The 23,769-nt window shown below is 39.6% G+C and overlaps 2 protein-coding genes across 9 annotated transcripts in view; one reads left to right on the top strand and one right to left on the bottom strand.

Moving 5' to 3' along the window:
* The window catches only part of LOC121078736 (katanin interacting protein), a 71,771-nt gene extending 57,118 nt beyond the window's left edge, over positions 1 to 14,653 (bottom strand). For 2 of the 5 annotated variants that reach the window (XR_005824714.1, XM_040575218.1), the window contains exons 1-6: positions 14,308 to 14,457; positions 13,802 to 13,878; positions 11,110 to 11,279; positions 6,622 to 6,701; positions 4,119 to 4,253; positions 541 to 799 (exon numbers count right to left, since the gene is read on the bottom strand). Coding sequence is in view for 3 of the 5 variants with exons in the window: in XM_040575218.1 (XP_040431152.1) it covers positions 541 to 799; positions 4,119 to 4,253; positions 6,622 to 6,701; positions 11,110 to 11,279; positions 13,802 to 13,863 (706 nt within the window). In the remaining 2 variants the exon portion in view is untranslated. Of the gene's footprint in view, positions 1 to 540; positions 800 to 4,118; positions 4,254 to 6,621; positions 6,702 to 11,109; positions 11,280 to 13,801; positions 13,879 to 14,307; positions 14,477 to 14,496 lie in introns of those variants that run through there. The other 3 variants (XM_040575216.1, XM_040575217.1, XM_040575219.1) reach the window with 3 other exon arrangements.
* A 69-nt stretch (positions 14,654 to 14,722) lies between these two features.
* Positions 14,723 to 23,769, top strand: part of GTF3C1 (general transcription factor IIIC subunit 1) — a 47,823-nt gene continuing 38,776 nt past the window's right edge. For 3 of the 4 annotated variants that reach the window (XM_040575212.1, XM_040575213.1, XM_040575211.1), the window contains exons 1-7: positions 14,723 to 14,944; positions 15,122 to 15,331; positions 15,503 to 15,679; positions 16,928 to 17,071; positions 17,610 to 17,706; positions 18,373 to 18,496; positions 22,300 to 22,458. In XM_040575212.1, coding sequence (XP_040431146.1) covers positions 14,724 to 14,944; positions 15,122 to 15,331; positions 15,503 to 15,679; positions 16,928 to 17,071; positions 17,610 to 17,706; positions 18,373 to 18,496; positions 22,300 to 22,458 — 1,132 coding nt within the window. In that variant the 5' untranslated portion in view covers position 14,723. Of the gene's footprint in view, positions 14,945 to 15,121; positions 15,332 to 15,502; positions 15,680 to 16,927; positions 17,072 to 17,609; positions 17,707 to 18,372; positions 18,497 to 22,299; positions 22,459 to 23,295; positions 23,520 to 23,769 lie in introns of those variants that run through there. The other variant, XM_040575214.1, reaches the window with a different exon arrangement.

Genomic DNA, 23,769 nt, shown 5'->3' with positions numbered 1-23,769 from the left:
AACTGCTACTGAAGCCATCAATATATTTTACCTTCTAAATACCCTATGGCAATGATTTTCATATTTATTTACCCATCACTTAGAAAAGACAAATTATACGATGTCTATCCATATATACATACAAATTGAATGTTGTACCTCTGATTTTAACTATACACAGACTCGATGTAGGCCCTGGGACTATGAGAAACAGGTTATAATCTTTGTATCTTTATAATCTATTAACTTATAAATATACTTCAAAAAAACCTATTTCAATAAGAACATACAGTAAGAGAAGAGCCTCTATCAAAAGTCTGCCCAAAGACATAACACAAACCTGGCTGGTTCTGTACACTACCCAGGAAGGAATAGAGGCAAGTAGGGGTGCACGATTGCTTAAAGAAAGCAAGGACATTACACTGGTACGATGCCTTTCCAGCACCTGATTGTGGACATTGGTATTTTGAATTACAGCACAAACCTGCAGTGATTCCCTTAAAAGCAATGCTCTCAAACAATTATTACAATACTGTAGTAGTATAACACACAGAGACTTACTACTTTGATCCTGCTTGTACTCCAACACAGTAAGGGCACCAGAATCAAGGTCAGAGCATCTCCCAGCATCCTGATGTTCAGAAGCTTCTTTCTGCAACGATCTACTGCTATGCAACTGAAGGCCTCCTAAGCTCGTAGATGTTTCCTCAGTAGGAGATGGTTCTGAAATCACTTCTTCAACAGAGTCATAATCCTCACTAACAGAGTCTTCTTCCATCTTTTTCTCTTCTACACTGAGCTGCAAGCTGTTTTTCAGTTTCTGGTACAATTCAGACAAACAAGTTGTCAGGAAAGCTCAAACATTTATTTTAAAATAAACCAACGTGGCTGCCTCTTCCTCCCCTAGGAGAAAGAAAAATCTTCTCATGAACTCAGAGCCATGATGTAGTTAAAAATATTCATATTCCTATGTCATGTCTTCTTTTCCCTGGTGAAGACATGTAAAGAAAAATCATCCTACATCTCCTATGCACTTTCTCATCAGAGTCCTTGCAGGGAAATTCTGTAGGCCAAGGAATTTTTGTGCAAAACCAATTTTTAGGAGTAAGTTACAAACAGGAGGTAAGTAATGGAGAAGGCAAGGGCACACATTTCTCCGGTTTTACACTGTGTCAGACCCAGAGGAAGTGGGCACAAACTGGAGCACAGGAGGTTCCCTCTGAGCACCAGGAGGCACTTCTGTGCTGTGCAGTTGTCAGAGCCCGGAGCCCTGGCACAGGTTGCCCACAGAGGCTGTGGAGTCTACTCCTTGGAGATCCCCCAAAGCCACATGGACATGGGTCTGGGCCCCCTGCTCGGGCTGGGGGGAGAGCGCAGATGGGCCCAGGGGGACCTCCGGCCTCAGCCATGCTGTGAGTCTGCAACAGCAAGATCTTTTAATTTAATATGTGATAATATGCATGTACATATCTGTACTTGAAAAAGCAGTAGCAAAGACATGTAGTCTGATGAACTAAGCTTCCAGTTTGCAAAGAGGTTTTGAATTGGACCCATAGCAAGAGGATTTTATGCAAAAATTAATTAATTTACTGTGGAAAAACTGCCCAACTTCTCACAGCGTTTGCCACAGACAGCATAGATAATGCTGGGGAGCCTTTTATTCTTATGAATATAAAAGGCAAAGATCTTGCCTATCTTAAATCTACTTTTCCTACCTTTGCTGGTATTGCTTTGATAGATGTATAGGTAAGCAAACAGTATGAGTAAAATGAAAACTGGAAGCTATGTTAGGTACAAATGAATCATAACAATATACGTTCAGCTTGTAATGAAAGCTTCAAGCTGCTCTCCTGTTACAGATTATGCTTGTTAGGAAAGCCATGTTGATAGAAACACATTACAAAGAACAGGCAAACCTAGGTTCAAAAAGAGGGTCTATAAGCAACCTGAAGTTTGATATTAAGCATGTTTCCAGCTGTTTGACAGGGAATTGTAGGGGCTTTCTTTTAATTTAAAACCTCATGACATTTGCTTATAAGATATTCAAGAGAACACATTACAACTTCAGGAAAACCAGAATTATTTCCATCTGGGATACAAACAATAAGTGGAGTTTTGGGTTAAAATTAAAAGCTTACTACTTACACATAAATGATTATAAAAATACATCACTGTAAACAAACTTCTGTTTTGTAGAGCAAAAAATACATCATGAGCTCAAAAGCAGTGCAGGAAAGGTAGAAAGAAGCAGAAAGAGGTAGTCTGGTTTTCTAACATTCCATTGTTAAATAAAGACATGAAGTGCACATACGCTAAGATTGTATACATGTGTGGAACTGGAAGCTACAGGTTTAAAAACCACTGAGAAAAACTTTAAGACATCTAGTGAGATATTCATCAGCCTTCATAAAGTGACCTGCTACACTCAAGTCTTCTGTTACAGGAGTTTTGAAGCTCAAATTAATACTGTTAAACATCTTAAATACTGTGTCACCTCCTCTTCTGAATATAGTCAGCTTAGCAATTTCTGTTCTGGAAAGAGCTTCTCATCTTCTAATGACAGTATGTGCTGGACTAGGGCATGATGGGGGAAGGCAAAGGGGCAGAAAAGGGAGAAGGCAGTGGAATTCTGTCTACTTGTTTGCTAATTAAGATGATTGTTGATTTAGCGGCTAGTCCAAGCAACTCAGTAGCTAGTTCAAGTGTCTTCTGGATATGCCAAACCTCAAAAACATTCCTTCAGACTCACAGAATCCTGACTCATGAAAATTGTTTCACGATTTAGAACGCAGTCATCCACAAACAGCTGAGCAGAAATCACAAAACAATAAAATAAAAATTAATAATGAATGATAAAGAAACTCATGACCAAAGAAATTGTGAGTCATGGGATTCAACAACAAGGCAAACTGTAAGAGAAATTAGCAAATCTATAAGTGAACTATGTTTCCCCAAAGGAACATTATAAATAACAATAAGGTCACATGGACTTATATCTCTAGAGCTTCATCAAGATCAGAGACAAAATCAGAGATGAAACTGAGCATACACAAGCATACAGAGCTTATTGCTGTTTATTGCTTTTTTAGATCAGATTGTGGGTAAAAGCCACCAATGAATGGCCTTACTAGTCACATAGTCAAAGAGATTGGCCTGGGGCTTACTCCATATCTAAAGTCAATTAGCAGTTGTCACCAGCTGATGCAGGCATGGACCTCACACACTGCAAAAGGTCAAACAGCTACATTTTAAGTGCCTAACACCCAGAACCTGAGCTGTCATATGATCAGAGTGAATGATCTATTCATGAGTTCACAGTGCCAGTCTGAACTGGTCCAGAGAGGGCCAGGCCTTGACTGATGTGAGCATCAAGTGTGCTGAGTGTCATAAAAGAAAAATCTTAAAATAGAAATCACTGTCTACATATTATACCCACACTACTTATTAAGTAAATTTTTAATTAAATGTTCCTGAGTAGAACATGGGAGTAGAGGTGATCTTATTTGGAGAGGCAACACTTATAAGGGTAGCCTAACCAAAGATTCAGTTGCCTTGCTCTGATAGCTGCCACGTAATCCTTGCAGCTCCTGGCGAGTAAACACTAAGCAGATACTTAAGTTGAGCTAAAGTGCCACATGGTTAAGAGCAGGTAATTATTTCATTTCTTACTATTGTTTCAAAATCAAGTAATTTAGTTCCTTAAATGAGCATTCTATAAATGTAAGCTTAGCTTAAGGCTCTTTAAATAGTGTTCAGTGTTAAGACTAAGTTCAGTTTGATAGAGCAAGTCTGGATTACATTAGGCTTCTCCTAACATGGATTCCCCAAAATTTGCAGGCTGCCAATCTGTTGGTTGTAGCCTGGTAACAGAACAAATGTCTTGTGGACAGAAATCAGCCATAGCTAGTTTCAGCCATTACCAGCCTGCAGAAGGGACAGAGGAGGATTCAGACTTTCAAACTTAAGATATTACATTATAGGTAGTACATCCCGAAATCCTTATCCAATATTATATCCTACAGTGTCTACTGTCAATACTATATACTGGGTTTGCATACTCTAGTCAATACTGATACTTGGCCCCACTTGCATTTCAATTGACACTACCACGAATGATAGAAGGCAACTGCTAATTGTACCTGAGAGTAATGGAGAGGATCATCACTATTTCTCTCCATGTTCAAGCTTTCATAAGGTTCAAAATCCTCAGAGTATTCCAGAGGAGGTTTAACGCAGAGTTTAGTCCCCCTTTCTGTTTTAATCTCCACAGTTTTCTGTTAAAAGAAACATGCAAAGAAATTAGACATTTTTAGTGCCATCAGCAGTACAAAAAGAATAACCATCTTTTACATAACAATATTTAGATCAAGCAATCCTTTTCCCCTCTGTTCCATGGAAGGTTTCTGTCCTCTCTCAGCTCACCTTTGGGCCCTTGCATTATTGTTTGACATGTACAGTGCCCCAGTCAAACTCGATACCTGCTGCAATCCCTGGAGTACACATCACGGTCATACCCAGCACACATCATTTATTTGGAACCAAACCCAAGTGCCCATTGGGGTTCACTTTCTCACCACACCAAGTGAAAAAAAATGATAAGAGTAGAGACATAGCAATCAACAGAACAGCTGAAGTGGAATCACTTAAAGCACAGGCATGTACAGAAGAGCTGGCAAAATAACCTCATGGGGAAAGCCCTCAAGCCTGCTCTGGTGAATTTGCACATATAAGTGCCTCTCTGAAATGTTTCTATGCTAATGGAGAACAAACAGAAAGAATTACAAGTGTGTGTCTAGTTACAGGCTACAACGTCACCGGGGTCACAGAAATGTATGAGCTATATCCCACCACAACTCGAGTGCTGTCATGGAGAGAGGCTCTTTGAGAAGGACAGGCTGAGTAGGTGAGGACTAGTCATCCTTTAAGCGAGGGAGCAGCTGGGATGCATGGACCTGTGCCTAGGTCAGGAGACAGTCAAGTCTTCTCAGTGAAGATTAGAAAGTAGACCAGAATGGGTGCTGTTCCAGTGGGTATCTGTTACAGATATTCTGATGAGGAAGTAGACGATGCCTTTCTCAAAAAAAAAAGTGGAAGACTTCTCAAGTCTCAAGGCCTTGATCCTCATGGGGAACCAACCTGGTATCTGTTGGAAGGACAACACAGTGGGGCTCAAGCCATCTAGGAGATTCCAGAATGCATCAATGACAGCTTGTCAGCACACGTGACTGAGAAGCCAACAAGCAAATTGCTCTGCTGGAAATTATACTCATCATCAAGTAAAAACTGGTCAGAGACGTGAGAGTAGCAACAGCCTTGGCTTCAGTGACCATGAGATGGTTGAGTCCCGGATCTAACAGAAGGATGAAGAGCAGAAAGGACCACAACCCTCGATTTCACCACTGGGGAAATTACTGGTAAAGTAACATGCTGTCTAGCACAATCTGCATCTTACTCAGTGGGGTTGCACATCTCCTTAGCTAAATAATTCCATTTGTTCATTAAGTTACTGTCTGCTATCCTCCCACCCAATTGGATTCAAGGCTTGAGATATCACTCTAACCCACTCTCCAGTGGTAGCTAGTGTTTGGTAGTACAGCTTTCTATATTTGCCTAACTTCCCAACCCAGTTAGAGGAGAAAACATCTTCATTTGGCTCTTGCACATAGAATGATGTAGGTTATGACTAGCCACGTATTTGGCAAATTTAGTAAACAAGGTCTGACAGGCCAGTACGTAAGCAGAAATCTAGTGAGGGAAGCAACGACTGAGAAAGTGCATTCGACTAAGCAGTAATGGCTATACAGAAAGTAATGCAGCCTTAAAATTTGAATGCAAGATATTTGCTGAAAGAAAAGGAAACCTGCATGATGTGAACACTTGACCCTCAGTGACACAGACTCCTGATCACCAGTCACTCAAGCATGGACTGGACATCCACCCAAGGCAATTGCTAATTAAATAGGGTAAATATTTGGGTGACCTGCATCAGTTGTTTACAATTCACATTTGTTTTCTCAAAATGGATGAATTAAGTCAGATCCTTCTTTAGGCCAAAAAGAAAAAAAAAGACTGCTGAGATTTCTTCAGTGAACCAACTATGAAGCTAACGGCCCCAAATTTCTTATAAGCAGAGTATTATTATTTATATGTATTTTCCTCTCTTCTGATTTATAAGAATCTGTCACAAACTACGACTCAAGATATACAAATTACACCTCTGTGTCCCTTAATACTATTCAAGGGTGACAAACTGCAGTGACAGGCAAGGATGGATCTCCAACATGAGTTTCTCCAACTTTTGCATTAGAAGCTCTCTAGGCATGCCATCAGAGATGTCAAGGAACAGCTGTTCTGCTGAGGTCAGAGCGAGCCAATCATGTCAGGGCTACTAAAGTGTCTTGTAAAGGATGTCACTGAATCCAAACCAATGAGATTTGTCACTTCAGGCTTCAAAGAAGACACAAAACTGGTTAGAGTATCATTTCATGTTGTCACCCAGTATCCAGACTAAACCAAGTTTCTGATTCTATGAGAATCTCAAAGCATACAAACTGCCAACCCTCCACTAATTGCAACCAATTTCCCACAAAATTGTGATGTAAGAATTAGTTCAAAGACACATTACTTCGAACTGCTTCTTACCTGAAGCCATCCTTTGCGTTGTATTTTGCTTGGTGCAGTCTGTTTGCTGCGTTCTTGCAACTCACTTGCTTTTAGCTGGGCTGCCAAGAAGAATTAGAAGATGGGAAGCAGAAATACAATATTTGAGGATACATACTTTATTTGACATTACTTTTCCCGCCATACGAGGGGAGAAGAATATATCTTTGATATGAGAATAATATTAACAACTGAAAAGGCATTCCACTTCAAATACTAGCTAGTTATGTACTAGTAGCAAGAGTTTTGAATCTCTTTGGGGATAATCACCCTCACACATACTCAAGAGAATAAATTGCTTAAAGCTATGTTAGCACAACAGCATGCACAGCCCCACATTCACTGATATGAAGTACAGAAATTTGTTCTAGCATAGGTGTGCACACCATTCCAACTCCTAGCTGGGTAGATGGTAAAGTGAAGCTGAAGGCAGACTTTGATAGAGAGGGCCCTAGTGAAGAACAGATGGTATGCTGGGTTTACAAAGGGATTTTGTATGTACATTTACTCTAAGGCAACATACTGAGGTACTGGCAGATTAAACACAATGTATTGGGCATTTAACTTACTGTGCAGAGAAGCATTCTTCATGGACAAGTCAGACACGAAGGAAAAATAATCATTTTCCTTCATTTCTAAGGTGAGGGAGAGTTGGTGTCAAAACTTTGGTGAAAATTCTGTGTATGGTCAAGCAGAACAAAAGGTCCCTGTACTGGAAATAGTCCCAACTTTCAGCGCAGCAATGGATTTTTGAGGAGCTGCTTTGACTGAGACACAAAGATGTGCATCTTGCAGGTCGCATCAGCATCCTCAACGGAGCAAGGACATCATCAACACTCTCAATACAATCCTAAATAAAGACATCTCATTTCCTATGTCCAAGACAGATTTACAGCTTCCATTTCTTTCCAGTGGAGAAAAATAGCTGATGCAAAACCTTTCTTCTTTAAGCCATAATTGAATGGTCATCTTAAGCCAGCAGAAACTGGCACAACCAATAAAAGAAGCAGTATTCCTCCCAAGGTCATAGAATCATGAGAAGATTTACATTGGAAGGGACCTCTAGAGGTCACCTAGTCCAACCTTTCATTCAAAGCAGGGTTTACTTCAAAATTAGATTAGGTTGCTCATTCCCAACTCTCAATGCCACATTTTCTTTTTTGGGTTGGACAACCCTACACTGCATCTGTGCAGTGAACCGTTCAGAAATTTATCAGCAAATTTTAACTGAGGAAGAATAGAAAACAAAATTACTTTTAATTTAGTCACTTGTACTTTCTGGTTGTCCACGATTGTACAAATGCTAGCACAAGCATGTAGGAGAGAACAGCAAGAAGTAGTACCATTCTTAGTACAACAATGCAGGCTTAGGTCAATTTCGAGTGATCATAAAACTACAGAGCAAGATGAACAAAAGCTGGTTCTGTTGCCTTTACACAAAGTATCTTATTCACTCCCAGAGGCCTGAAACAGGACAGAGGGGAAAGAGAATGGATTGCTCCAGGGAGGAAATAAGATACCTGACATCTTGTCTTGCAAAAACATCGCTTCCAACTATAGCTCCTGCTACTCCATTAGGCTAATCCTACATAACTAGGCTAATACTACATAACTCCAACTATACCTCGCAGTCATCAGCATTGGTGCTGACTGCTTTTGGGCTCTTCAGGCACCAAGGGTGATCTGTCCTGAGATTACAATGCTAGAAGCATAGTCTGATTTGGTCACTGCTTTGGACAAAATTGGAAGCACTTTCACCTTTCAGTTCCTAAGCAATCCTTATTTTCTAAGCAACTGCCCAGGTCATCATGTATGGTACAAGCATAAGTAAGAAAAGGGGACAGGGCAGGACTCATGCCACCAGTGCTGAGTATTTGGTTCTCAGAATCAAGTATTTTGTGGTGGATTCCTGTGATCAAATCCAAGCCACTAAAATACAGTAGTTCTAAACCCAAGCAGAAGATGATGCAACCAAGCCACCTACACTAAAGTGATGTTTGCAACAGAGGCAAAAACATTCTTCCTGTGGGATGGATAGGATATGAATACCAACTATTACCTGTTTCAGCACACAAAATAGGTCTACTGTTGTCATTCCCTAGTAGGAGTATCTTTGGAGACTCAAGCTAACAGTGCCTATTCTAGTAGCCAAGAACTGAGTAGGACACTATTAAAATATTAGTCATAACACAAGGAGACCCCGCGCTGCCCTTAAGACATCTCTTTGACTACATCAACATTCAGTGCAAGTACAGACTTGGTTGTAAAACTGTCTTGATTACATACCCATATAAATGACAGTGTACGTGGAGACCAGCTTTCCTACTGTACATATTATAAGCTCATCATCTACTTTAATTCATTTATCAAGCCTAAGCATAAGAAGTGTGTCAATCACTATTATCATTAATTATTCCTAGGAAACACAGGGAAAGAAAATAGCCCAAAGAGATTTATGACAATGCTTTCAGGAAGCGTGGAGTCCTTTCTGTACTATTAAGCATCACACATTCTTAATTTTTTAGAAAAGACTAATCCGATAGATGGATGTTCTAGAAGTAATAAATGACGCAATAATTCTTACTGGAGATGGATAGGGAAGAAAATTCAGCATTGTATCTTAGCCAGAAATCATTTCTGTGAGTAAAATAATGTTCAATCATTGAGAAGAAATGCCTAAAAATGAAACAGACTACAGAATTGCTAAGATACTACCTCCAGGCAAGAATTTTATATAGATCACCAATGACGCCCACATTGGACTCTAGTGGTAAAATCAAATGGAAGAAGAAAAATGACAGGATGATTTAGTTGGTATCTTCCACTGCAGCTGCATGTGTTTAAACTAAGAATACTGGATAGCTAGGAAACAGCAGAACACTGAGTTGTCTTTTACAGAGATAGTGCCACTGTCTCAAAATTGATGGATTTGAGGAAGGGAACACAGACTGCCACTGAAGTCCTTAAAAGTACCTTAAATCCCAAAGACAAGCTAAATATTCTACCTGAACTGAATCAAGGGGCAATAAGCAACCACAATGAAACAAAACACACACACACACACTCCTTGGTTAGGCTTAGAGATAGCAACTGCACAGCAGAACTCGAAGAGAAAACTTCTCTTGACAAAGTTCCGGTACAGCTACTGCCAAAACAGCCCTACACAGCTTTTGAATCAAACAGTCAAAGATGTTGGTTTACACATCTCTAGCTACCTAAAAGTATATCATCCCAGTATGACAAAAGCACAGAATTTTCTCTTTTCCAGTATTCAAGAACATGAAGCTTTTTGCACTGTTACACACGATCTCTTACTTTCTTATAGAAAACAGTGAAACTAAGGGAGAAGACAGGTAACTATCTCATTCCCCACCCCCATGCTGTATGACTTGCAAGAAACAATAGAACAGACTGATAGAACAAGCCTGAACTCACTTAAACTTGAAAACAAATAACATGGAGCAGTGTAGAAGGGAGGAAAAAAAAAGAAAGAAAAAGATGGAGGTTGGAGTTATGGCTAGAACTTTTACTGAAAGTAAAAGTTTTAGCTTCGAGTACTGTTGAGATTAATAAACTTTCAGTCATAAATTTTCATATTAACCATTATTTTTAAATATTTGTCTTCATTTTTAAGAAAAAAAGCTTAGTAGACACTACCTATACAGCAACAGATTAAGAAGTTACACTCTATGAGACAGGTTGGAAGTATGAGGATAACAGACTAAGGCTGGTAAACTGCTTTACATTGGGATTTAGTGAAATCATTTATTTTCATTAAGCTAAATGGATTAGAAAGCCACTAAGCTCCCTCTTTATAACTTAATGCATGCAAAATTATTCCTACTACTACATTGCTCTCTATGACAGACTGACTTAAACGAGAAATAAAATTTCACATTTCAAATAAAGCCAGCTAACCACAGGAAGAAAATGGCAAATTTTCTTTACTTCAAATATTTAAGTAAAGATTAGCTCTCTTTTTAAGAGGACTATGATAACTCAAACAAAATTTAAGTCTATAATTTGATTATAGTCTCTCTAATTAAATGCCATTTGTCTGCAGGAAACCAGACAATACTGAAGTCCATCATATCTTAAAACTTATGAACGGTGCTATGTATCAGACAAAGGTATATAATTATTTTACACTGCAATTTATATACATTTCTAATCTTCTAGTTTTAGTTATAACTTTAACAAGTGGAGAGATGGGGAAATTAAACATTGGAATTAATTAGGGATCAGCTGAGCAATTGATAGGGTGTTGCAGAGACCCCTTGTAACATTCAACTGGCTTAATAAGTACTCTGATGAAAGAGCACCGCGGAATTTCATTCCACTATGCTTGAACACAGCTACCTCACTCGCACAGCCTGACAGGTAACTGCACTGACTGAATTACAGCTCTGATGAGCAAATATTTAAAATAGTTTGAGGCTGCAACCTCCATAAAACTCTGATGTAACTTACCATTTGTCCTGGCGGTCTGTGTCTCATTTTTGAGGTAGCCATGCGAGTTGAATTTTTTGTGGTAATTTCTCAGCTCTGAATTAGCTCCATTCATATACAGAGAAAATCCTTGCTCTAACTGTTCCAGTTTGATTTGTGTAGGATCCTTTCTTTTTACATGCCTCAGTAGCCTGAAGTAGAAAGGATAATAACTCATCCCTATACAGTACACATACAGATGATCATACTGGCAATAAATACAAAGGCACAGTGTCACAAAAATAATAATAAAAAAAAAGTTTGTAGCTCAAGTAACAATTTCAGAATACAGCTTCCAGCACCCATTCCTGTTCTTTAATGCTTGTATAAGTACTGACACCCTGTGACACAGTTCAACCAAGTGTTTCACTTCTTAGATTTTTCTATGCTGTTTATCATTCCACATCATTTTTTTTCCATTTGGCATTTTTTCTACTGAAATTTTCCTCTTGAGAACTTGAGAGAGTTTTGTTTAGAATTTTAGAAATATTAAAAAGGTTGAGCTCTTTTCAAGGAAAAAAAAAAGAGAAAGTACTATTTTGTTTCAAAACTTGAGGGGGAAAACCCCAAGTCAATAGTGTAGTTAGAGATACCAGAACTTTAAACTCATTAAAACTTTAAAAAAATTAAATCTAGTGTTTGTTTGTTTGTTTTGCTTTGATTTTTTTTAAGAAGTGTAGAGAAGATGAACTTATAGTAAGTTAAATGTCTATAAGTATATTATGATAGAAATCCACACAAGTTTTTAAATAACACAAGTTACAAATATTCATAACTATGCATAGACTGACAGTGCTACTGAGAAGTTTTGAATTTTTGAACTACTTTCTGCTACCAAAATGACACTATATTTTAAGAATTAGCAATTTGGTGAAATAATTCTGCATTAATAAGTAAACACTGCAATGAGTATGTCAGCAGTACTGAAAATTTACTAAGTTCTCTAACTCTGCTGTGTGCAAACCTTACAATTTGTTGTGGAGGGTGGATTTTTTTTTGTTGGTTTTGTTTTCTGCCAGAATAAGTCAACAGTTGCAATGCAACTGGCTTATAACACAGGAGTTCAGAAGAATCTGTAAAATGCATGTGAGATTGAAATTTCATAGCTCTGAACATTCTGATTAACACCACTCCAGCAGAGAAAGATGCAACAGAACCATACATTTCAGTACGATCAGGTCAGAGGAGCTGGAATCAAGCCCTGGAGTTAGGTTCTCTACAGCAAAAGATTCCTCCCCTCCTTTTGGATAAAGACACAGACACTGTCAGCAGAGCATCACTCTGGGCCAAGAACATATTCTTTTCTGTTATAATAAATATGCATTCATCATAAGATGTAACTATTACTTTCTTTCTCAGTCTTCACTATTCTCAGTCACTGACTGAGAATCCAGTCATCTCCAAGGCCAGAGATGACACCTGCCTGTAAAGACATTTATTCAAAGAAGTCAGCTGATAGAACTGTGTTGGTTTTTTTTTTTGTGTGTGTGTGTGTGTGTTTTTTTTTCCAGGTTCTCTCTGTGAAAAAAAACAAGGTTGACATAACCCTCTTTCCCCTTGGCCTAATGCAACATCCTAACCACAAAAACATAACCTTCTGACTGAGTATTCCTAACTCATGTTAAGAACTCTTGGTCATCCACCATTCTCATTAGAAGTCGCACATTCCAACATGTGTTTACAAATGCTAAAAATAAAAACTGAGTTTCCTGATATGCAAGAACCAGGTTTTCTGCATTGTCACAGCAGATGAGGCTAGAGGGGTTAACACGAGCAGAGTCTGAACATGTATCTAATACACACACCACCCTATGTCCAGCAGACTTTATTATTGGAGCTAGTATCCTAACAATCTGAGGACATATTACAAACATCAGGCCTTGTGCCTACACAAACAATTCAGCAATTTGCTTATATATCTCTAACAAATGCCAATATTTGTCCCTTCATGCAGGTTTTCATTTGTGAAATTGGCAGGTTCAGGCCATTATGGGCCATTGCCTCTCCATCAGCTGCTCCAAAAACACTTCTCCATCCCGCTGGGTAACGTTCACAAGCAGCTCAAGCCCTAAACCACCCAGAGATTTGTTCACCCAGATCAAAAGCTACATCCCTCTTGCACTGGAGCTCGAAGCATTCTGCATGTTTTGAAATTTTACTCAGTAATGGGCAACCAATCCCACCCCGGGGAGCAGTGCTTCACAAGTCTGCTTACCCTGCCTAACAGGGTCTGCCTCAAAGTTTTTACTTTGCCCAAGTCCTGTTCCCTGACCGAAGGTGTTAGGGTCACCCCAGGTCAGTAACCCCCAGATCCCTGGCTGCTCTCAGAGCACACAGCCTTCAATTTGGCCAGCTCAGTGCTACTGGATGCCAATAGGAGCCTCTCGAGCCCTTATCAAGTCCACTTGCAGCAAGCCATTACTCTGGCAAAGACAGTCAGCTCCAAGCTGTATCTTATTTTAAGGTATGCTGGAGAAATATCAGTCTTCTCCAGAAATAAGGACTTAGCAAACAAAGGGAAGAGAACTACTGGAATGCTTTAAGACACAGCAAACCAGGCTTCACATAACAAACAAGTTTTTAAACTAATATTCACCACTAGTGATTTTAGATGCAATATTACATAGCACACAACAGATATTACACACTCAATAGTCATAATTTTGTCTCTTACCGGTTTCTCTGCTGAAGGGATACTAAATATTCATCATGTTTTTCATCAAAGTCAGTCACCATATCCTTAATATAAAGCTGAAATGAACGTAGAATTGCCACACTTAAGAAGAGAAGTGATTTACTGTAGACTATTACTGGTTTTGCACCCTCAGTAGCCATGAACGCTGTAAACTGAAAGAAGCTCCTCATTTAACAGAGCATAATGCAGTCAGTGTAACAGGTAAGTTTCCTGAAGAACAGAGGAAACATTACTTGATTTACTTTTTCAGAGCCCTTCACGATCTACTGAAGAGCCTCAAAATACTAAAAGGGGAAGGCAGAGGCTACAGCGAGTTTTTAATCTGAGAGCTGACAAGCAGAGTGATGCCAAGGCAAAAACTGCAAAGGCCACACCTGAGGCCCAGCTATGGGAGAGTTTTCCTGAACTGGTATCGCTCGTGCTGGCTGTTAGATCTAAAACTTGGGAGCCTGGATACATGTAAAGCGTTTAATTAAAGGTTTTACCTCTCCCGCCTTTCAGGAAACGCAAGCTTTTCCCACTGAGCAGCCCAGAATTGCTGCTACAGGCTGCGGCAGGGCGTCCTCCTACACAGAGACAAGTTGAAGCTCATCACCTCCGGCCAGCTCTGTCCCCAACAGCCACCCGCCACCCCTCCGTCCCCTGCTCGGCCCCCGCCGCCGCGCAAACACCACCGGCTCCTTCCGTCCCCTTGTCGAGCGGCGCAGCAGGGAGCCAGGTGCGGCCGCCCCGCGCTCCCTCAGCCCCGCGGAGCCAGAGCCTGAGCACAGCCTGGGCGAGCCGGGGCCGAGCCGGGCCGCGCTAGGCCGCAGCCCTGTTTCTCCGTTTCCCCGGTTACCGGCGCAGGGTGGCGGCGTCATTTCTGTCGCGCCGCCGGGTGCCGGAAGCGGCGGCGCGGAGCATGGAGGCGCTGTGGGTGCTGCTGGACGAGGTGGCCCTGGAGGGCCTCGACGGCGTCACGCTGAGCGCGCTGTGGCACCGCCTGGGGACCCGCTCGCCCCCCTTCCCGCTGCCGCTGGAGCCCGCCACGCAGCAGCTCCTGTGGGCCGCGCTCAGCGCCCAGCCCGCCGTCAGTTTCTACCTCCTGCCGCGGGCGCGGCCGCCGCTCCGCCTGCACGACCGGTGAGGAGACCCCGGAGCGGGGTGCCGGCCTCCTCCAGCCCCGCTGTCCCCCTCCAGCCCCGCTGCCCCCCCCCCCCCCACCACTGTCCCCTTCCCTCCGGGCACCGTCCCCCAGAGCTCCCGCAGGAGCCCTCGGTTCCCCCTCGCTTGGGTAAACGCTGGCTGCTCTTATGGCAGGTATGAAGAAATAGACCTGGAGACGGGAATACTCGAAACCAAAAGGGATCCGGTGCCGCTGGATGACATTTACCCTGTCCACATGGTTTTGGATAATAAAGATGGCATACAGGGTTCCTGCCGGTATTTTAAGGAGAGAGTGGATATCACCGATCAAGTGAGGAGGAAGGATCTGCAGCCTTGTTATACTTACACAGAAGCTGTTGAAAAGTGAGTGAAATCCTGCTACCTGGCATTAAAAGGTTTTAAACTTAATTTTAAAACTATACTCCTGTAACGAAGTTTGTGCAAATCTATGGAAATAGGATGCTTGTGGGGGAAAAGTGATTCAGCTCTCTTTTTATGGCTCTAATAAACTTTTGCTCTTTTCCTTTCTGTTAGATGGGGAGAGAAACTGGTCATTGTTGCCTCCCAAGACCAGCGTTACAGAGCTTTGATAGGCTGGGAGGGGGATCCTGACTTAAAACTGCCTGACTTCTCCTACTGCATTTTGGAGCGTTTAGGTCGTGCTAGGTGGCAAGGAGAGCTTCAGAGGGATCTGCACAGTGGAGTTTTTAAGTAAGTTTATATTTTTATATATAAATTAAATGGAAGTGAATAAGTTTCTACTGACTACTTACATGTTTCTGTATTCCTATGTGTCAATTAAACTCATCTTTTTTGGTAGTGTCTCATCCTTGCTAACAGGAACATTTGTCTCTTGGAGCTTGTGTTACAGGGGGTACTGGTCTCTTCCTAGAGCTTATTATACTTCCTGCTATTTTCTCATGGAACCAGAGATTGTCTGTTGGGTCAATGCACAGGCTTTAAAGTATTTCTGTTCTCAGAGGACTGAATACACTGTAGAGAATTGGAAAGGTTAAGCGTTTACTAGAGCTTGATGTTGCTGTAAATAGGAGGGAGTTTTTTAAGAAAAAACGCTAAAATCATCAGTCAGTGACCAGAGTTCTCTGTTTCAAGGAAGAAGTGATAGAATATCTAGATCATACTGTAAGTTCCCTGTCGTAAAAGACAGTTAACGTTCTAGGAAAATCAAAAATTGAGAGAACGTTCACTACTTTCATTAGGTATCTAGAAGCATGATCACATCACTGCCGAGTCTTATCATGCTTCTGTGCGATACTAGTAATAAATTATTTTTCATGCGTTTAATCCTAAAGCTTGTTTTTTAGCACATAATTCAGAGGAAGGTTGTAAAAATCATCTTTCTATGGTATTTTGCAAAATGCTGCATTGGGTTCTGTATTTTATTTTTAATTTCACAAATATTGTATGTAAGTCAGTCTCCCTACATTTACACAAAACTAGGTTATGATGCCTTAAGTTATATGCCTAAAATTACTTTTGAGCTCCTATTTAAGAGCTACTCCGAAAAGCTTGGTTTTAACTGCCTTGTTTATCAAGACGTGAAATCTTCTTTTTTAAAAAAGGGAATAGCTTAGAATTTCTTTTTCCTAGGAGACTGTATATCACTATTCTATAATTCTCTTCCATGGTTCTGAAACGCTTGAAACTGAACTTCCAAACAGTCTCATATTGTATAGCTGCTCTCATGTGTTTTCTGCTTATTCTCTGTAAAGCTTTTGCCTTATTCAGAGTGATATAAAATACTTTATACAATTAATCAATTTCACAGGCTATCTAAATTTTGGTACTTCTTAATTTTGAGATCGTCACTTTGTAAATTAGCATAATGTACGACCAAGACTGTGGGTAATTTAGGTGAAGGCTGTTCGAATACTGGATACTTAGTATTTGTTTGCAGAAGCTCCAATGCTTATACGTATCTTGCTATCTTTTCTTCAGAGTGGATGCTGGAAAAATTCATTATCACCGAAGAGTATTGGACAGAAATGGTCTCATAACAATGCAGTCTCATGTGATAAGACTACCAAGTGGAGCACAGCAACACTCCATTCTTCTACTTCTGACTCGCTTTCATGTTGATAGGTATGTGCCGCTGGGGTGTTTAAAAGATCTCCTGGGTAGCCTGGGGCCTTTTACAATGTTGGAAGTTCATAGTCTCGATTTCTTTAAAGAAAATCACTATTTATTTATTAACTCCTCTTCCAGATGCTGGACTGTTCTTGGAAGTGCGAACAATAGGGCATTCTAGTGCCTGTCACCTGCCTGCTATGAGCCTCTCTCTTCTCATTGTAGCTCACATCATTCTGTTAATTTTGAGTGTTCTCGCTTCAAACACATCTTTAATACATTTTTGTTTTCCCTTTTTGTTTACAGTCAGAACTCACGCTTGTGAATTTCCAATGAAGCAACAGCTTGGACTTATGTTCCCTCACTTGGGGTCTCTTAGAGACAAATTCTCTCACCTGCTATGCACAGAAGGAAAAGAAAGCTATAAGTTCTAAAACAATCTAAGAACGCTTCAGTGTGCCTTCTGTAATAATTAACATTTTAGAAAGGTACAACTCGTGCTTACAAAGTTATATGCATGCTGAAATGTCAAATATTCTCTTTTCTCAATTAGGAGGAGTAAATATGATATCCTGATGGAGAAGCTCTCGAGCATGCTAAGTGCTCGTTCAAACCATATGGAAACATTAGGAAACTTGAGGGAAGAATTGGTGAGATTCATTATTCTTTTTCAAATTCTGTCTTACATAGAATATAATTGATTAGTATCAAAGGCACTTCTTCATACTTCTTTTTTTAAAGTTGCACCATATTTTGGGGTAGGATATCAAAAGAAGGATCATAAAAACCCGGTAGTTTATTGAATTAGAAAAAAGGGAAGAAAATCTCGTTGTCATATTGCTCTAGATCAAGTTACTGTCATTGCTTGCTTTAAGCAAGGAGTTCTATTCCATCCACAGCTTTAGAAAAATTTTGTCACAGCACCAAACTTTTTTTCCACATACAGTCAATAGATCCTGTTGTGTAATACTTCTAGCTGGTTGCTGCTGCTTATTTGGAGGATAGAGCTGGAGGGATGGAACATACTGCAGAAGCCCCTGAAGCTCTGCCTGTGTATTCACTAATGGGCTTTTAAGATCCTTCCTTGATATCCTACCCCAAAACACTGTGTTTTAAAACAGGCAGTATGAATGTCTTTGCTAATCACCTAGAGAACAGAGACTTGTGATAGCAAAGGTCATTGAATTAGAGAACTCCTTGGTCTTCCACTGATGTTTATGTTTGTTTCTTTGTGAAGATGAATAGGTAATTCTATGGACTTCCTGAAAGGCAGAGTTTTGGCTCACAATGCCTTTTGCCGTTTCTCTTTGTGTTAGGGTCTTTGTGAGAGAACTTTCAAACGTCTTTATCAATATATGATGAATGCTGGCCTAGCCAAGGTAATATCCATCCCGTTACAAGAGATACACCCCAATGGAGGGCCCTACAAGACAAAGAAAGGTAAATAGAACAATATTTTTGCTTTCTTTATGTGTAATTGCATTGATGCCAATCTTCTTATAAGATTCAAATCTTAAATTAAAAGTTGCTTAAGTACATAATTACGAAGACATATTTTCAGAGAAGCGTGTTAATAGAGTTAGAACACTGCAGATGTTTGAGTTAAGCATTTGTTCCAGCTTTGTAAGAAATATGTACCTTACACATATTGGATGAAGGCAGGTTCAATGTAAGCAGTTCAAGTGAATCATGACTCCTGTTAAGACTGTTGAAGCCAATACAGAGTATAGGGATGATGAGCAGTCTGCTGCCTTTTCAGATTGGCAGTTAAATGACAAGTCAATAAAAAGGTATATAAAGCAAATGAGGCCATGATTAAGTACCATGCTAAAGAAACAGGCTGTTTTAGTTATGACTTCTGCTGGAAATTATGATTTTTGCTGAAAGTCATCAGAATGCAAAGTTTCTCTGGAAGGTGTCATATTGTTGTCCCGTAGCTTGGGAGTACAATATCAAATTGTAAAAGTATGCTTCTGCAGCACTACCTTGGAATTCTTTAAACAAGGAAGATAGTCTACAACTGCTATACAGAAAAAGCATATTTTACTGAGGAAGGGTTTAATGCATAGTCTCCTTTGAATTCAAAGTTAATAGGTTTGCAAAAACTGTTGATAACTTCCAAACATGAATGGAAAGACAAAAGAGTAGGACTGCACAAAGAAAGGGAACAAACGGGAGCAGTTGCTCTCGGATAAAACTTAGTGGGACAACAATTACAAGAAGCAATAACAGAAAGCATGAGGAAGACTAGTATCACCGTTAGAATTAATGCAATTGTTGAAGGAAGTCAAAATCAAATCTTTAGTCACAGAAAATCCTAAGAATCAAATTTGCCAGGGTAGATAAGAAAATAATTCTAAAAGATGAACTGCGTTGTGGTTTGTTTTTTTTTTTTTTCAGAGATGCAGTGAACTGCTTGGGGGGGAGGGAAACGTAACAGTTTTAATATGATCTAAACATCACAAATGAAATAGTCCTTCTGATTAGGGAGTGGTAATAAAGGAAGAAGTGAAAGAACCAATAAAGATGTGAGAACTTTGGGAGAACAAAAGTGAGTGCCAGTCACATAGAAGTGGGTTAAGGCTCTTGATAAGATAATAAATTCCTTAAAATCTTCAAAGTCTGGGGGAGGGAAATATCTTTGTAGGGAAACTGAATTATGGGTGAAGAAGAGCAGTGGCCAAAGATAGATACAGCATTTAGCAAGGATCAAAGAGAAATCTCCCACATTGCACTGAATAAATAAGGAAGAGGTTGAAGGAGTTCTGTTAAGAGCAGCTTTGGTCTGAGAAGATCATTTGTCGTGGAATATGCAGGTCCACCTTAATCCCATAAGAATATCAGGGAGTTTTATACACCAGAATTCACTTAAGTGTAGTTTCAAGATGATGTTGAAGATCCTCAAAGATGCTCCAGAATGGGTGTCTATAATAAAATGTGTGTGGAAAAACTCTCATTGAACCTTTATAAAAGTTTATGTATGTAGTTATTGTATTTCTGGTTTGAGCAAGTGTCTGAACACACAGTGGTTTGTATGATGGTTTAGCATTGTAATGGTCAATAAAATTGATTGCCTCTTATGCTGTCTTTGGGTAGTGTTGCACCATGTTTGTTTGTTTTTTTTTTGTGCTTTTCTTGTAATGAATTGTGTCAGAGATGTTCTAGTAAGCTCAAGATATTTGCAAATAAAAGTCGAGAGACTAGATAGTATTGGCAAATAGTTTATTATTGGTAATAAAATATCTAACTTCCAAAGTATTTGCTTAGAAGAAAAGAGAATATATATCCATTTATAAATGTAGTGGCAGCACACAAGGCAGTAGGTGATTTATGTGTTGTCACAGATTGAGACAGCAGCAGTTGCACTTACTATTTAACATTTTGCTATGAAAAAATGCCACCTGGTGAATCTTTAACTTGAATGATAATTTCATCTTATGGGCGTAAAAGCTGAAAGTCCACAAAAATGCCTTAAAGACACTAGGTATTAAACTAGGATGATTTAATAATAGCTGATTGTCATAAGAGTTCAAGATACTTTAATCTCCAGAGTTACACAGGAAAGCAGATAGAAATATGCGGGACATGTTCAGGATGAAGCCACAGCATCTGCTATGGGAAGCACATCACTGGGCAGCAAGAGCTAAAGTAAAAAAGATTTTGATTTTGTTTGTTTGTTTTCAAACACGGCTGCAAGTGAAAATTAATGGGCTGTAAAAACACAGAGGATGAGATAACAGTGCCTACAGCCCTACCAAAATGTCAGAACTTTATTTCTATCCTAAGCAGAGTCTGACAGGGAGAGAATTCAGATGAGGAAATATAATGGGATCATCTGGCCTGGAGCTCAGTCACATGATTAAGTTACAGTGGATTAACTTCATGTCAGCGAGGCTTCAGTAAGTCATCATATATAAACATAAGATAAAATTCATTAACTGAAACCTTAATGATTTCAGCGAAAGCTTTCACCTGGCATTTATGACAGCAGGGCTCTGCCAGAGGAGTAGTGATGGCTGTAGATGTTCCCACTCCCTGCTGCAGGGTTAATTGGCTACTTCTGCAGTAGCTACTGAATTGCTGCACTTGAAAAGCTGACATTGTACAATAACCTATTTCTAGTTTTTCTTAAACACTGGTCTCTTAAATGGTGCAGCAGCAGCTGAATGGCTTTGGTGATAGTGGATCATCCTTATATCAAAGAGCAGGACTGTTAAAGCTGTCCCGAAGTCATTTGTCCCCACTCTTCTATGAGATCCCAGAAGGGTAGAGCAGGTGGAGGGTTACTACAGCACAGCCAGTACACAGTAACATGTTAAGATGTGGGACTGAATTGTATACCAAGTGTCTTCTGGCTAGCAGTGTGTTCTGTCCTCATATACAACAGCCTTAGATTTTGTGTCTCGATTTTCATTGCATGTTGTTATAATACGCCGTGTGTGTTCACAAACTTACCCATTCCTTAGGTGCAGGGAGTAGGTTAGGACTTCGGACAAGAAATCTAGAAGCTTAGTTTCTCACAAATGGTTGCACATAGAGCTTCCTTAACGTAACTGACATCACGTGGGATCTGCAGACATGGATGGAGAAGAACCTGTTCTTCTCATAGTCATGTTGGAACTGTAGAAAGCAACTGTACATTTTAGCTAGGCTCTAAGAGACTACTGGGTGGGGTAGGACTGTTCCGTGTGATCATTTTCTAGGATGCTAGGTACTTGGTGTATGCTTCCTTCTGTATTTGTATGCATCAATGTTAATCATTATGTAATTTGCATTTGTAGAAAATAAAAAAAAATGCTTTGAGTCTGTAGGGAAGGAAAAGTAAGGAGACTTCTTATACCCAGTGAGTGATCTCACAGTCAGATTTGTCTTCTGAAGTGGTAATTCTGTGGATCGGAAAACGCATTTCACGGATTTATTTGTACTATTGGAATTTTTACTATTATTGCAGTGTTTTCCATTCCACTCTTAAGTCACTGCATTGAACAGACCTAATGTTGACATAGCCATGAATGTTTGGAACATCTCAAAAATTCTGCTAGTCATTATTTTGACAGATTCGTATATATATAGGGAAGAGCTATTGAAAACCTTTCCTAGAAATAAGCAATTGTCTTAAGTCTTTTTTACCCGATTGCACTACTTTTACCATGCTGCCCGGGGAAACAATATAGTTTAAACATGTACACGCACACGTGCAACTTGCATTTTGTTTAGAGTTGTTACAACATTCATGTTCACAGGTACTGATGTCATGGTCCGTTGCCTTAAATTACTAAAAGAATTTCGGAAGAAAATGGAAGATTATCATGATGATGATGAAGAAGAGATCATCACAAAAGTTGTCCAGCCTGTGGATATTGTTTGTGAAAGGGATATGCTCACTCAGGCTTATGAGATAAGTAGGTGATGTAGTGAGATATTTGCGTGTGCAGGATGGTTTATCTGTTACAAAGATTAACAAAATGTTTCCTTGAATTGCTTAATTCTGGAGTTCATAAGGGTTCTTAACTTCATAGTAAGCTAAGTTACAGTGTTATGTGTGAAGGGTATTCAAGTATCATGAATATAATATACTAAAGATTTTTCAGATTGCCCTCTTACTCTTTATATGTATGAGAGAGAGGTATTGTGGGATTTTTTTAAATTTTTCTAAGTTCTGATTGCATTCTATGCATCCGAGTGTTAATTTTCCATGGAAAAGATGGGCTTTTTGTTCAGATTAGGCTGGAGCTGTAAGCTTCCTGTAGGTGGTTGGGCAGTCATTTAATCTCTTTATCTCAGTTTTCTATGTATAAGAAAATACTGTTCTCCTACCTTTTGTGTCAACCATTTGGATAGTCAGAGTCTTTGAGGTAAAGCACGCTGGGGTTGATCAGAGCTTGGACTTCCTTGTCACTGCTTTGGCTTGAGACTGTCTTATGCAAACAACTCTTGAGTCTTGCATGTCAGGCTTCATCTCTGACAAGAACATAGTGCTGAATATTTAACAAGATTCCCTTGATTCAAAATGTCAATTAGTTATTGAAATTAAGAAAACATGAACATGTTAAAAACTTCTAGCTTAATGTGTTTTCCCTACTAGTTCATCTTTTCTTGTCTTGCTTCTGTATGTGGTGGAAAGAGCTAATACGTTTTAAATACTTCGCAAACCATTTTGCCTTTAAGGAGAGTTAAATGCAGTTCACGTGATTTTGTTGTTGTTTGTTTGTTTTTATAGTTGTTTTTAAATTTAAACTGATGTGCTTTTCATTTTGGCTTTTTTCGTAATTAAACAACAGAATCTATTTTTCCATAATCATGTTTCAGGGAAGACTAGTGGCCTTTTTTCCTCCTTTGTAACAGCAGTCATTGCTGTCTTATGACTGGGCTTCCTATCCATTGCTGCCATCCCTGTAAGCTTATCAACTATTCAGTACCATCAAAATAAAACACCATGGGAAACGCTATGGGATAAGAAAAGGTGATGAAGAAAATGGTGTTCTTTCTCTTTCTCCTACTCCTTTACCTTTCGTAATGGAGAATGAATATCTGACTGTAGAAAGCCGTCAGGTGCAGGATTCACTTCCTTTTAATATAAAACTATCGATTTTGAACCTAATTCTACCGGGCTGCTGCTTTCCATAAAATCCTGTTTTATGACAGCATTTGACTATCTTATGTATGTCTTTGAAAATTTATTTAATTGTTAGTGGTGAACGTTAAGGTGTACA

Source organism: Cygnus olor, chromosome 15 (assembly GCF_009769625.2).
Source record: "Cygnus olor isolate bCygOlo1 chromosome 15, bCygOlo1.pri.v2, whole genome shotgun sequence".
NCBI lineage: Eukaryota > Metazoa > Chordata > Aves > Anseriformes > Anatidae > Cygnus > Cygnus olor.
The sequence above is the reverse complement of the archived record's forward strand: the minus strand, read 5'-3'. Positions and strand labels throughout refer to the sequence as shown.